At 36.6% G+C, this 15473-nt stretch overlaps 1 protein-coding gene across 1 annotated transcript in view; it reads right to left on the bottom strand.

The window, feature by feature from the left end:
- The window catches only part of LOC131784814 (anaphase-promoting complex subunit 1), a 34567-nt gene extending 20020 nt beyond the window's left edge, over nucleotides 1-14547 (bottom strand). Inside the window, exons 1-24 of the mRNA XM_059101645.2 lie at nucleotides 14313-14547; nucleotides 13274-13327; nucleotides 12065-12230; nucleotides 10731-10825; nucleotides 9899-9978; nucleotides 9714-9784; nucleotides 9178-9308; nucleotides 8139-8406; nucleotides 7221-7380; nucleotides 6846-6944; nucleotides 6450-6534; nucleotides 6125-6190; nucleotides 5232-5306; nucleotides 4472-4523; nucleotides 4286-4374; nucleotides 3672-3732; nucleotides 3415-3593; nucleotides 2914-2970; nucleotides 2228-2346; nucleotides 1476-1545; nucleotides 1318-1388; nucleotides 854-948; nucleotides 175-260; nucleotides 17-73 (exon numbers count right to left, since the gene is read on the bottom strand). Coding sequence (XP_058957628.2) covers nucleotides 17-73; nucleotides 175-260; nucleotides 854-948; nucleotides 1318-1388; nucleotides 1476-1545; nucleotides 2228-2346; nucleotides 2914-2970; nucleotides 3415-3593; nucleotides 3672-3732; nucleotides 4286-4374; nucleotides 4472-4523; nucleotides 5232-5306; nucleotides 6125-6190; nucleotides 6450-6534; nucleotides 6846-6944; nucleotides 7221-7380; nucleotides 8139-8406; nucleotides 9178-9308; nucleotides 9714-9784; nucleotides 9899-9978; nucleotides 10731-10825; nucleotides 12065-12230; nucleotides 13274-13327; nucleotides 14313-14441 — 2415 coding nt within the window. The 5' untranslated portion in view covers nucleotides 14442-14547. The remainder of the gene's footprint in view (nucleotides 1-16; nucleotides 74-174; nucleotides 261-853; nucleotides 949-1317; nucleotides 1389-1475; nucleotides 1546-2227; nucleotides 2347-2913; nucleotides 2971-3414; nucleotides 3594-3671; nucleotides 3733-4285; nucleotides 4375-4471; nucleotides 4524-5231; nucleotides 5307-6124; nucleotides 6191-6449; nucleotides 6535-6845; nucleotides 6945-7220; nucleotides 7381-8138; nucleotides 8407-9177; nucleotides 9309-9713; nucleotides 9785-9898; nucleotides 9979-10730; nucleotides 10826-12064; nucleotides 12231-13273; nucleotides 13328-14312) is intronic.
- Nucleotides 14548-15473: the final 926 nt, after the last annotated feature.

Below are 15473 nucleotides of genomic sequence, written 5' to 3'. Positions count from 1 at the left end.
GATAAACCATCCTCACCATAATGATATTATACGTGTGCTTGGTAGTTCTTGGTAGCACAGGAAAAGGTTCAACCTGGTGTTTGAAGCAGAAGAACGTCAGTTTCATTTTCAATTGTCTTGTCCGTAAGAACGAAAGATTCATTCCACAACGTTTCGGTGCCATCTCTCTCTTACCGGGTGTCCATTAAGAAAGTTATACAGCCATTGGATTATACTGGGAGGCTTCTCACACAGAGGAAGAAACATCTCACTCTGCTGGTCTGTAACAATACCATAAAAAAAATTCAGCGTTTGGAATAAAAGAATTCTCAATCATATAAGTTGGGATGGCCAAACACACCTCATCTCAAGATAGCGGAACTCATGGCGCGCACGGCGAAGCACCATACCTCTAACGATGTGGTAACCCATCAAGTCGAGAAAATTTAGTCATGCTTCACCTAACGTTTGTCCATAGGCCCGTTCGCGCAAGAAGCAATTGTTATAATGCGACTCGACAACCCTCTCTTTAACTGATTATTTCAATGATGACTTGGTTACACGTTTCAACGCTTTCCTCCATTGATGAGAAATCGCACTAATCTAACATAACCTTCGATGGTATTCTGAGCAAGTCGTAAACCTGTGAGATTTCGACTACGTCATCAAAGTTAGTTGTGCACATTCATCAAAGATGCAAGATGGCCCAGTATGTTGTAACGTTATCACATTAAAGTGCAGATATGTGCTATGTTGCTTTTTGATATTTTTCCCAACACTATCTGTTATCTTGCATGTTACACAAACCTATGAATATTATTTCATAATTTCTCTAAGTATGAAACACTATTCGCAGGCTCGTGAAGCGTTTTACCTCTTGTGATATGGGCAGGACTATCCCGTGAACCAAGGAAAAGAGAAGGAAAGTCCCTGCAGTAATATTCAACATAAGCATGCCAACCAAGAGCTCTGCAATATCAAGTACACGTAAAGCTTATCACCACAAATGTTCCTACAGGTTTCTTGATTGAAAGAACAACTTGAAAAGGTCAGAAATCATCTTTGTGTATCTCCCAACTGTTACTTTTCCAGTTAACCATAACTGAAGAATAAAACTCTACCACATTCATCATTTCACTTGGATGTGACGGGCCACAGTTTCACTTCTTAGGTGAAAGTAAAGTTGAAATTGATTGCCACTAGCATTAGCATTAGGCAATTGATAGATTGTCCCTAGACCACCCTCCTGTTTGGCTGTTTTTGAGAGGACAGAAATAGAAAATGAAAATCGAAATTAAAAGGACTTAAATTAATGTTTGATTAGGACTAATAACTCACAATGCAAGGTCACAAAGAAACTGAGCCATAGGACACAGAGAATCCTTCCCCAGAATATTTAATTTGAGATCCTACAAAGTGAGGAAAAATTTTAAAAGTAAATTTTAGGCAATGACAAAATATCACTGTAAATTCCAAGTCTAATAAGTCAAAAATACCTCATAAATCAAATGCCACGCAAACAATATGGAGGAAATGTGGTTATGAAGAAGGGCATCTTTTTGAATTCTAAGTAGGTAGAAATAAACATGTTTATTTATTTAATCTGAACAGATGTTCCTTCACTGATTTGTGAAAAAAACAAAATATATATCATTTAAGTTTGTCTCCAGTCAGTATTTACAAAGTTACAAAGTACTACGGTCCAACTGATACAATGTGCTTCTGAAACAGGCCATCAAGGATTTCCCCAACGCTCTCTTTGCTCAACATGTTAATCCAATAGATACCAATACCTGCTCATCAATATATACTAATACACATACTAATACACATACTAATCAAATAGATCTTGTGGGAACTTCATGCTTAACCTAGACGTGATCTTTTAGTTTCAAATGAGCCAATTGAGACCTCTTACTGCACAAACTTTATGAATTTGTGGCTCACAGGCAGTCTGGGTGCAGTGTACTTAAATAATCTACATGAAAAACGTATCACAGAGAGTCAAGACGGACGAAATTTTGCCGGCGCACGCCCGCGTTTGGTAATTTGCACTCGTGTTACAACTTTGCACTCGAGTTTCACGAGAAATGCACTCGTTTCCAGCCAAACACACGAGCGTAATTTTTTTCACGTATATCGATAGGTGACACGTTGTTGTGTTTTTGTCTTTGTTGGGCACAAGGTCAGCTGTTACAAGCAAAATCCCTGGCTTAGAAGAACTGTCTAAAGTTGTATGGTCACTCACTGCATAGGAAAGGAATGCTTCTCCTCCCCTGGGGTCTCTTTGTTTAACAATGGTGGCAGTCCAATGCCTTGCCTTGACATGTTTTGATGAAAGTCACTCATTGTCAACATTTCCCAAGCCTACAATTTAATGCACATGAAATGCAAAGATTTTATCATGAGAGAGTGTACTAATATCTTTATGCTAGAAGGAATCTTCCATTACGGCAAGAAGTTGCCAGGACCAAAATGAAACAACACTGGATACAAACACAAGAAATATTGATGTGCTGCATTCCTCAGTAAGCACGATTTTGAATTCTATGATGTCATAAAGTTGCCATTATTACAATCAAACAATAGGTCTTTTTTTCAAAGAGTACTGAAAGTATTATGCAGACAAAAGTAACAACCATGAAGTGTCATTTCATCTACCATGGTGGCAGGTGAACACTTAATTCCCATTAATGCTCTTAAATTTAACTTTAAAAATTATTTTTCATAAGTTAAGGACACTTTGTTCCAGAAGTGGGGGGCATGAGTCGGAGTGAAAGTAACAGTGTTAGATAGACACAAATGATGTCATTCTAAGAAGGGCTTACATGATTAGACATAAAGCAGATTGGTACACTTAAGAAGTACCCATTAACCTCTGCCCATCAGAGAAGAGAACTTTAGTAACACTTTAACTATACGTTTTCCTTGTACCTGGTCCTCTTCCTGGGTTTTTGATTTTTTAGCTGCAGGCAATTCTGGTGAGTCACTCTGAAAAAAAAAAAAAAAACCAAAATAATATTAATTTTTTTAAATTACTAAGCAAAGACAAACTGGTATTTCTAAGTTCAACAGTAAAGTTTAACTCAAATTCTCCTTAATTCACCTTTTCAGGTATTGACTACTTTCAAAGGCAGCTAACAAGTTGTAATTTCTTATGAAAACTCTAGATATGTAGATATGGAAGCTTAATGGTTGATGTGTCAGGCTCGTAGTCAAGGTCTTGCTTTCCTGGCCAGGTCATTATTATTATTATTTTCTTGGCAAGACTCTCTACTCTCACAATACCTCTTTCACCCAGAAGAAAAAATGGCTTAACTTTTAGAGAAACATGGTTTTGGAAGAAGTAGCCATACTTCTTAATACTTCATGCTAGAGCAACTGAGATTAGCCCCAGTGCCTTATGGATGCCCCCACAATATGGCAATTAATTACCTTAAATTTGTCCTCAGTTTGAAACCCCATTAACTCTAAGACACACTTTGTAAACCACTTCCATTCTTGTTCACTATCTTGCAAATGAGGGACTTGCGCCACTGCATAACAGGCCAGTTGAGCCTGAATCACCAACAACCCAGGAAGAATGTACTTCAAAGCTTCTAAACAAGCTGTAACTAAGAAGCATTTAAGAGAAGTAAAATGCAACATGGTAGATTTGGTGCATACTTTGACAAAAAGTTTTGTGTACTAACCTGCCAAGTTTTGGGACAATATTGGAAGTTTAATTCTGTATATTGATCCATCTGACAATACCTACAAAAGGTCAAAATTTTTCTTTATTTGATTATTTAATCAGGTATATTTGAGAGCTCAGGAATGTTACTCTATGTAACTGACAGATGACAATGGTACAATATTTGTGACTATACCCTTGCCATTTACCAATGGCAACTAATTCCTCATTGTTGTCTAAAGTTCAGACTGGTTGAGCATCAAACTAGAAAATCAAGTCAGACTCTATGGTTTGAATTCTTATAGAGGATTGAGGTAATTGCCAGTGGTGTAAGTAACCAGTATTGTAAATACTGTAAGTAATGTATGTAATTAGCCATAAGTGATATTAATAGTGTATTGTCATTAATGCAAGTAAGCAGTATTGAAAGTAATGTATTGTATTACATTGTACTCTTGAGTACTGTAAAATTTATTAGTATTATTATTAAAAAAAAATAGAGGATTTAGACTCTTTCTCTTCTCCCGCATTCAAACTAATTGCTAAATGTCTGTCTCCTCTTTTTCTTCCCAACTATCATTTCAATTCTGTGGTTAAAGCATCAAAAATCAATATAATAATGTGATTAATTACCAGATTACAAGTTTCAGACACTGGATCTCTCAGTGATAAAATTTTCACATCCTGTAATGCATTTCCCAGTGATGGTTTACCTTCTACATCTATGGCAATAAAAAGGCAAACAAGAACATTTAATTCTGTACTTATAGGCAATATCAAAAGTCATCAGAACCAATGTACATAATTCTGTTAACTCACCATCCATGCTAACTTCATTGTTGCTCAGCTTAATTGATGAAAATGACAAAACCTGATGAGATGATGAAACATTCACTGACATAGAATCAAGAAAATGTGAATCAAACATTCTCTGAACAAGAAAATGTGAATCAAACAAAGAAAGATTATCTCAAAAAAATGCAAAATGACCAAAAGGCAAAATGGAAGGGCTGGAAAAACTTAAAGAACCACATACTGAACAAGGCTTTGACTGACATTGGGGTACAAGTACACATGCCCTTGCTCTCGTTGCCTCCCAGCTTAGAAAGAGTGGACAAATCACATCCAAAACAGTGAAACTTGCTTCCAGATGACAGAGCAATTGAGTGTCAAAAGTAATCCAGGATTGCTTTGGATTTGCTTCTTTTTTTTTTTTTGTTCCATAGTTTTTCAGAAACTTGTGCCACTTTAAGATTCAAAACCAAAACTAACTGCTTCAAAACTTAGTCACCTGCTCTTTCCCACACTTGGGGCAGTTTGCTTGTTTTTACTGCGAGTTATAACAATATTCCAATATTCTCATTGTTATGGTTGGTTGTTGCGATTGCTTTGGTTTTGATTTCATGACACTCAGTCATAAAGTGCATTACTACACTAGTATAGAGATATAAAGGTACAGCAGCATCCAAGAATTCTTGCCCCCAACTCCTTAATAATTGTCCTTTCCTTTAGAGTCCATATAAACATCTCAAAATCCCTGACATTGAAAAAACTAAAAAGCAATCAATAGTCTCTTTACCTTCTCAGGTGTATTGAAATGCAATGATTGATCAACTTCCAACAATGGCAAAATTGGCAAATTTACTTGACAGCCCTACGGGTTTTACAGAATGCATCTGTCAGTTTTGTAAATATTATCAATAATCTAAATGACTAAAGAAATGCAGATCTTAATGAACGAATGAGCAAACATGGGAGGTCCTTCACAGTATCGACCATTCACCTCTGGAATAAGATCCCCAGTGAGATCAGAAACAAACAGAATCTTATAGGCTTCAAGAAATCCATGTTAGAACATTTTGTGAATAGTTATAAAGACTTTTGTCATGTAATTTTAAATCATGTCGTTTCATTTTAAATTTCATATTTTATTAACTAGCCTTATCTTTGCTGTTTTAATATGCAAGATAGTTTAAATTTTAACTTTTATATTATAGTTGTATTTTAATAACTCCTTACATGGTTAGTCTTTGATGCTTTCATGTAATGTTATTAGTTTTTAAATTTGTACTATTTATTGAGGGCCACTGGTTCTTCAGTATATTTACTGCTTTGCGTAACCCTCGTTAGATAAAGTTGATTATTAATATCATTGTTATTATCATCATTATTATTATTATTATTATTATAAAGGGAGTGAGTTTCTAGAGAAGCTGTGGTGCTGTGTCAGTGGGAGAGTATAACAGGGTAATTTGGTATTATCAACTGAGTTTATATCATAAATTGACCACCGTCAAGAGTTGAAAAGCTGAAGTTTCGAGCATTAACCCTGTGTCTTTTGCCCTGACAAAGGGCTAACACTCAAAACGCCAGCTTTCAAACTCTTTACTATGGCCAAATTACATATCAGCTCAGTTGATAACATCAAATTATGTCACTTATCTAAAATTCAATAAACCACTCTTTCAGTACCTTAATCATTCCACTGTAAATGACTAGTGAATAATTTGGCTCCAGAACAAGCATCACATTTAATTTCTATAAATGAGAAACAAAATTCCACTGATAAACTTTAGAAAGTTAAACATAATAGAGGGTATTATCACTTGTTTTACAACATTACCACTTGTAATGTAGGTGATAAACTGAATTATAGACCTATTGTGATTGGTTCTTACCTTATAACTTATTAATAGTACAGTGAGTAAGGACTCAACTGTTTGCTGTTTAGTGCTAAATTGACGGCAGACATGCAAGAAGGAAAATGTGAACAATCCCATTTACTTTACACTGTTACCTCAACTGGAACAGCATCCTTAGCAGGAATCTCAAATGTATTGTTCAAATCTACACAGTCCCTCTCCTGAATAACCTGAACCCCTCTGCAAAAGTGGGCACAAAAATGATTTAAACTAAAGTATGAAAATATTGATGAAAATGCTGATGAAAATGACTTGGATCAGGGATTTCATCACCTTTAAGCTTAATTTGACACAGGAAGCCACTTTTAACTGAACTTCAGAAGACATTGAATAGGTTATGGTCAGACATTTTTCAGTTCTGCATATTTAGCTGAAACACATACCTGTAATATTGATCTTAACTTTTGTAGATTCATGTATTTATTAAAATTCCAAATTCTGCATTAGAGTGTGTAAATAAGTGATAAGTTTCACTGAACAAGAGCCATTACCTTAATTTTTCTAACTGCCCAAGAAGGTAACAAAGAAATGTGGCACCAGATTTGTCTTTTGTTAAGAATGCTTTGGAAGCTTTCCCTTTTGTACCATATCTAGAATTAAAACAGGATAAGGTAAAATTGGCATTCACAAAATAACTTTAAATCTCTCTTTAATTGGGGCACAATTTTCAGACTTATACATGAATAAAAGTGTAACAATTGAAAACAGATTAATATTGACACACAGTCAGTGGACTCTGCACCAGATGCATGAAACCTATTGAAAAGTCCCAATGCTTTCCTTTTGAGATCACTCGCTGCTCCCAAAAAAGCACAACTTACTGATTCAAATCCCAATCCAAAAAGAGTATATTAAGAGTATTATACCTGACAGCCACTTGTGTTTCTTGCCAAACCTGGGTGAGGCAGACATCTGGGGACAATGGCTGAAAGCTGTCCCAGGATGATTCTTCTTTGCTTGAAAAGAATGACATGGGTGGGGAAAAGAAAGGAGCAGGTGACCTCAGTCCTACCCTTACTGGAGAATCTACAAAACAAAAGTTTACCATCACAGGTTGCTTTACTTTCTTCAGCATGAAGGAATTAGGGGTATTACCACTCCTCAATGTGGGAGACAGTCTCCTGATGGTAAGCATGCTTGCCTGTGGGTTGAGAAGTCTAAGCTTGTGTCCTAGCCACAACATTTGTTTTGTTCAAAACATTCAATCTACTCTGACAGTGCTTTTCTCCACCGCAGAGTATAAATGGCAATTGGCAAACTGTTGAGAAAGTCTGTCAAAATGCTAGGGGGTAAGTCTCGATGGACTTGCATCCTACCCATGGGGGAGTAGCCATACTCCCTTACCCTGGGGATAAGCTTGGGCTGGATGGGCCATTCAGCTTAAGTAAATAACAGACTTTCAACAAAAAAAAAAAGAAAAATTCAGTACTTGAGCCCAGTGGCCCACCCAGCCAGAGCTTATCCCTGCCGGTTACCCTAACATGAAGTGACTAAGAGTATTACTACTACTCCCCCTAAATTACAAGGCTATTCCCTTCCCTCCCCCCCCCCTCCACCAATTTCTCTTTTTTTCTAAATGTTCGCCCATACCCATTTTAATTCCTGTGCTACTAACTCAAGGTGTGAGCAGTTTCAGGTATCAAGGATTGAGTTTAAAGTCTTGTTTATCCAAGATTCAAGAACCACATTTCTAGTTTTGATTTTGGAGGGTAAGGTTTCAAGAAGCTTGAAGAATTATTCAATGCATGAATGCTGAAAAAACAAGACAGATGATCATAACTTACCAACCGCAGGAGATATTGTCATGTTTAAAGATCTCTGACTCCAAGCAGATGATAACAAATGAGCTGGTGCAGGAGACTGGACACGAGAATGAGCTTTGACAGCTGATGTCGGAGTGAAAGGGTTGAATGGGGAGAAGGACTGGGTAGGAGTGGCTACAGATAATCGAGAGTGAGCACCAGCTGATAGCAATGGAGTAGGATGATGAAAAATGTTGCTAAAATGTAATTCTGAAGGGTGCTCTACATGTGTTGGAGATTCTGGGCAGTCCTATAAAAATAGCAAAGCATTATTGTTTAGTTTGGAAAAACATGCATTGCCAGAGATTTATATATGTATATATTTATATATGATTGTTTCCTCAAAAAGTTGGTTGGCACATTATGCTTAAAATGAAATCTGTGGAAGGAGGCAACTCCTTGAGTATTTCAGTAGGAGAGAAAAATAAGCATGAAACTGACAGTTCTAGATCCTATATTTTAATAGATTTTTTTCGAAACTAAGGTTACACAAAAGACAAGTTTGACAACTCCTAAATAACAGATAACAAAGAGTGAGAAGTTGCCTCCACTGCCCTTTGCAATGTTTGTAGGAGGGGAGAAGGACAAAAATATGATAGATGTTGGTCTGGAGAAGTGTCCCAAGTTCACAATGAGGAAGGTCTAATGCTCAAAACATCAGCTTTGCAACTCTTTACGGTGGCCAATTAACATTTAATCAACTCAGTTGATAGAACCAAAATTATCTAAAGTATTTATACTCCCCTACTGATGCAGCACCACAGTTTCTTCAGAAACTTCCCCCCCCCCCCCTTAATTACATTGTTTATCTGGGAATGTAGGTCACTTTCATTTGAAGATTTTTCTTCTCCAGTAGTCATTATTAACACGCTTATCACAGGTTTGAAGGAGCAGTGGTGCAAATGGAAATCAGGACAAAGTAAATGGGTCTCTGAAGCCAAAGGAATTGTTCAAAATCATACAGAAAAATCCAAACTTTGGTGAAACAGATGGAGCTGTTAGTAATGAAATGTAGCCTCACTTGAGCTGTTGCTTTGGTCACATGCCATACTGAATGTAAACCAATGACAAAGTCATATGTCATGACTAGTGGAGGATCACTGCATGAAAATACCACGCTAACCGCTGGGTCACAGATGTAGAAGATCTTTCCTATGTAAGGAAAAATAAGACCATTATATTTAAATCAGAAATAAGTATATACCACACATGTGAATAGTGCTTTTCATGCTCACTGATTGGTTCATTCAGAAGTGAATAGCAGGTACTATTCACCTCCTAGCAGCAGACAAGACAAAATTGCCGCTTCATGGCTTGGTAAATATCCACCATTATTCACCTCCAATTTGGTTGAGTAATTGTTAATTACTGACACTATTGTTACCAGTTTTTACTCCTGGGAGGGGAGTTTCCACTTTAAAGATGCTCTGCACAAGAACATAATGATTTGTCTAGAACACAAAGACAGGCTTTTTGATTGCAAATTGAGTGCACTGAACATTAAGCTATTTTGAAAGTATTTTCTATTGCAAGTACAATTTACATGCACAAAAGTACCTTCCACTTTAGATGTGATAGGTCTTGGTTCATCCAAAGGATGCAGGACACTAAACATTGTAGGGACATCCCTAGAAAAAAAAAACATCCTCGATCAGTGACATAATTAGCTATCCAGGTAAAAAAAATTGTAATTTTGTCACTATCACATCACTTTAAGTAACTATTCAGTTACTCTCAATTACCTCCTCTGCCCAGTGATTTCTCCTGGTGCTGTTGCTCTCTCAAGCAACAATCCCTCTTGCAAAGCAACCACTTGTTTCACCTGGACAGAGAATTCAAGACATGTGGGTCATTCAGTCCCAAAATGAAGACACAAAGCTGATTAAATAGTGTCATGTTTTACAGCAAAAATCTCTACTATTGTTTTGTTTTAAGAATTTTAATGTGGAAAAATTGAATATGAGAGGCAATTTCATCTGATTTCCTAAAGTTCACCACTGACATAGAAATTTGCAATTCCATTGTTTTTTTTTATAATGAATTCATTGACAACAGAGTGACTTTTTAAATCAACCCTTTAACTCCCTAGATCTAATTGTCAATTTTCCCCTCTACCTGCCACACATTTCCTTGTAAATAAATTAAGAGAATTTGGTGTTAGATCAAGATAACAACTTCTACTTAATATATATGAGTATTCTCATTACCTGTTTGCTGGATAGTGTATGGATATTGTAGGGAGAAGTTACTTTTTCATCACTTTTGGGAGTTGAACGGTAAAGGAAATTTTTTTAGCTAGCCAGAGCCTGAGAAGATTCAGTTTTCAAGGATCACTGGTAATTATGCATTCATCTATCCTGATTTGAATTTTATCACTGCAAATTAATATTGTGCATCATCCGTAGCAAACTATACCCTAATGTGCTTTGAAAACTCTTTTCAGAGACTTTGGTCAGACTGCATTGAACCATTTAAAATTAACTAAATTGTTTGTCCTGTTTTAGTGATTTGTGAAGTTACAAGTCAAACAATATTTTTCCTGAAACAACATTTCTAGTACTATTAATTACTTACTGGAAATGGAAGGGTTATGGTAAATAGAGCACCATCCTCAGTCAGCACATCAATACAGTCATTCTGGACGACACAAAGGCTATGTAATGTTTCCCCTAGAAATTGTAAAATATCACAGATCAGATTAACAACAAAACAGGAATGGGGCAATGTTCTACTCTAGGGTGAAGAGAGGCACAGCGAGTGAATGCAATGATCCAGGCATGTCTGCAGGACCTCTTGACTGGGAGTCTAGCAAACCAACATTCAGGTTGCAGTGCCTCCCACAATTAATGTGCAATAATGCATTTCCAATTTCATTAGGTGTGTCATTTGCATGATTAAAAAACATAGTAAATGCCCCTCGTATTTTTTAACCCTTTAATTCCCATAAGTGACCAGGACATAATTTCTCCTTTTAATATCAACAAAGAATCAAGCCGACTAGTGGGGAGAATAAAGATGAAAACTCAATTAGGGGACTACAAGTTGATCCAATACCAAATTCTCTAAATTTAAATCATAAGTATTTTAAGGCAGACAGTAGGGAGAAATACTAATGAGATCTTGGAAGTTAAACGGTTAAACCCCCCACAAGCAGCAAAAACAATCTGAAATCATGCAGGCTGTCCAAGAAATTAACCCTCTATACCCTAACATTAGTATGCATATTCTCACCACTGCTCTCTGTATATTTCTGTGGTTTTGATAAGGAGAATTCATTTATTAGTCAAGAGCCTCTTTGGTTAGTGACCATTTCCTTTATCTTTATGACCTTAACCCTTTAATCCCTAAGAGTGAGAAGGTTCTAATTTCTCTTTACATTCTATCCCTTGAATCAAATGTTAAAGTCATGAGAATAACAGAAATGATCAGCAACTAGCATGGCTCTTGATGGTTTTACAAATTCTCCTTGTTAAAACCTAGGAAATGTGTAGAGAACAGTGTGGAGAATATGCATAATGATGTTTGGGTGTAAAGGGTTAATATTTGATTGAAGGATGATACAGTGAGGAGAAATTAACTACTGGTCACTCACTCTGAGAGGTTAACCCTTTCACTCCCACAGGTGACCAAGACAGAATTTCTCCTCACAATATCAAAACAATATCAAGCAGGCAGGTGATGAGAATAGAGAAGAATATAAATCATGGGATTATTAGTTGATCTAATACCAAATTCTCTGAACTAACATCGTACGAATTGTATGGCAGATAGCAAGGAGAATTACTAATCAGATCTTGGGAGTGAAAGGGTTAAGGGTAAAATACATGTGCCAAACAATTTCATTTACAATCCATGTTCAAAACAATTTCACCAGTGTGACAGCAAAAGAAATAAAATAATGAACAAACCAGATGAAACTTGATTCTCTCCTCTGTTGCAATATTCAGATGGAAGGCTAAATGTGCACCACAAACAATCTACTATCAGAGACATGGCTGAATAACATTTCTGCACTGTTCTCACTGTCTGAGACTTTCCAACACTCCAAACAACAGTGTTACCTTGCATAAATAACTGAAATCAAAGCAACAACGAAAATTTCCTCTACATAATTGAGAAAAATTATCATAATACTTTCCTCTTATCATGAATCAATAACATGCCTGTTTGCTATATCCAAGCCAGAACAATGACTTAAGGTTCTAGTTGTAATGACAACTAATTATTACACTTAGAAACTTCCACAGTATAAAAAATTCAAAGAGGGACCATTCCACTATCAAGAGCCTTCTCAATCATAAATGAGTCCCCCTTCATAATTTGTACCCTATCTTAACCCTTTAACTCCCAGAAGTGATTAACATAAAACTTCTCCCTACAATATCCATGCATTATTCAGCAAACAGGTGATGAGAATATTCAAACCTATCAGGTAGAAGCTGTTATCTTGATCTAGCACCAAGTTCTCATAAATAATTTACAAGGAAATGTGTAGCAGCAAGAGAGGAGAATTAACAATCAGATCTTGGGAGTTAACCTTTTAACTCCCAAGATCTGATTGTTAATTCTCTCCTTCAGCTGCTATACATTTTCTTGTAAATCGATAGTAAGAATTTGGTATTAGATCAGGATAACACCTTTTACCTGATAAGTTTTAGTTTCTTATTACCTGTTTGCTAGATAATGCAAGGATATTATGAGAAGTTTCATACTAATCACTTCTGACATTACTTGACATACAGCAATCATAATGCAAACAGAACATATACTGTGTATACCTATTTGTAAAATACTTCAAGTAACTATAAGTAGGCAAGTGAGCTTAACTAGTGAATTGCAAGTTTTGTATTGTAATGTACTGTAAGTCATGTTCTGTTTAGTAATGTAATGTAAATAGCACTACGCTGTAGGTGACTGTTAGTAAGTGACTGTTAGTATAGGTAAGAAATAAGTACCAGTGATTAATCCAATAAGTACAGTAATGTAATAAATAGAGTGATGTCAAGAAATGTAAGTAGAGTAATATAATATAAGTTTAGTTCTGGACAAATGTTTCTTCAATAAATGCTTATGGAATTTAAAAAAAAGAAATATATATATATATATATATAGTGTACCTCCTCATAGCACTCTGGGTGATCTTTCGTGGACCTCAAAACCCATTTGCAAGTCTAGTGAAAAAGGTTGATGATATTATAACAGATGATTTCAGGATTCAAAAAACACAATCTGCAACGAGTTTTACTAGTCATGGAAACAGAACTGAGTGGTATCCACTTTGCAATAAAAAAAAATCAAATGATAGGCAACCATATTAAGCAAAAGTAGGACACATCTATTGAATGATATTGTCCAATTTAAAGCATGGTATACACCCTGTCCTGCTGGTGATTAAATTGGGCCGCTAATAACTGATCCTGTTGAAAAATTCCCCACTCCCCCTCCCCCCACTCCCCAATTCGATCAAATGCATAGTGCTTGCATCTTGAATACAGTCCCTTGCAAGATTATCAAAGGAATAGTCTCATACATACTCCTTAATAATTAAGATTTCTTGTTGGAGAGGTGGGGTGGGGGAAGGGGGGGGGGCACTGCCATTGAAAGGACATGGGTAAAATAAACAGAATGAATAATAGTTGGGGCTGTTGCGATAATAAACATCTCCCGATTTAAAATCTCTATAGGTTGAAATCTCTATAAATTTTCCATTTAAGACAATTTGACATCTGGAGAGGATTTCATTTGTAAGACTGACATATGCCCCAATTTGTCGAGGAAAAACTTTAATACCCTTAAAGAAGTCACCTCTCTTTACTCAATTGCGCAGGCGTTCACAAATGATCATGACAGACAAAATTTCGTACCATGGAAACTATAAGTGCACTTACACACAGGAAAAGTTACCCACATAAACCGAATCGATAAAAGAATAAAAAACAGCTCGTGTTCTAGGGGGAAGGGGAAACTTACAATGTACATACACATGATTGAGCGAGGATGTCATCAATTGTAAGAAGCTAATTAATTTCAGGTGAACTTGTCGATCATTTACTGGGTTGATCTCCAAGCTAAGGAGCCACACCATCTCAAACCATCGTTCATTTCTCTTTTTAAAAGTCGTTCAATAGGTGCTTTTGGCGATATAGGCTGACTTACCGGTTCGATTTCGCTCTCAAGGATCGATCGTTTATTGCTAGTCTTGGGAAGAGACGCAAATGGATGCCGGGAACAGAAAGCTTTACCGAAAGGCTCAAACTTCTCTACTTTGACAGAACTGATCATCATAAGAACTTCTTTATCTTTCTGACACAGATCTGATTTTCTATTGTCGATTATAAGTCCCTTTCCACGATTTCAAACACCACCATTCTCGCGCCAAATTCATTTTTGCCTTCCATCATGGCTAAAATTGTTGTCCTAGTCACCAGTCTTTCACGTTACCACACGACCGTGGGGTATACTGTGCGAGATCCACTTTTGTGTTCACCCCTAAAGTCAAACCGCGGTAAGTAATTTTGTGGTAAGAGGTTAGAAGTTTCGAGACTTTCAGCTTTTTTAGATCGAAGTTGGCTTTCACCTGAAAAAAAATCAACATTAGAGCCGCCATCTTGAATTACACAGAGGATGGAGGTCCCTCATTTTAAACCCAAAATGTGGCTATAAGATTGGTTTATTGGCGTCTCCAAAGGATTGGTTATAAAGAAAATACTTCACCTCACATACATTTAAAGGACATACGTGAGAACTTTCGAACAGGAAGAAAAAAGTGTCGAGGGAGTTGAAGTACCTGAAAACGTGGACGGCAAACAGCGAACGTGACCGCTAGAGTCTGGTCACGTTACTCCTAAAAGTTTGCGGTCACAAGTACGCAGTAACAAACGTGGATCTAAAACTCCCTACTAACAAACGCGATCTCCTCCCCCTACTGAAGAATTATCTTAGTGTAATTCTTCATCACAAGTGACCGGGGTGAACTTGAAAACTGTTCATGAGATAAATTTAATCCAAAATGGCGGCGGAGAAAGGCAAGAGTTTAGACGATCTTATCGAAGAAGCGAAAGCTCTTTCGGCGAGATGAGAGCCCCCTAAAAGAAGAAAAAAAGCAAAGCGAATTTGATTTTTATACTGACTCAGTAACTGAGCATCGTACTCAGAGATGCAAGTACCGTCCTTGCCTTGCTTAGTTAAAAAAAACACCCGTTCGTTCAGCTTCTTGTAGCCGAGTTGAAGGTGTGTGTACTTGTTGAGTGATTTGTTTCGCTACAAAATTGGTTGTGATGATCCTATGACGATACAAAGGTCGTCGATTTTCATTTT

The sequence above is a fragment of the Pocillopora verrucosa genome, chromosome 7 (genome assembly GCF_036669915.1).
Source record: "Pocillopora verrucosa isolate sample1 chromosome 7, ASM3666991v2, whole genome shotgun sequence".
Taxonomy (NCBI): Eukaryota; Metazoa; Cnidaria; class Anthozoa; order Scleractinia; family Pocilloporidae; genus Pocillopora; species Pocillopora verrucosa.
This window is presented reverse-complemented; position numbering and strand designations above follow the sequence as displayed.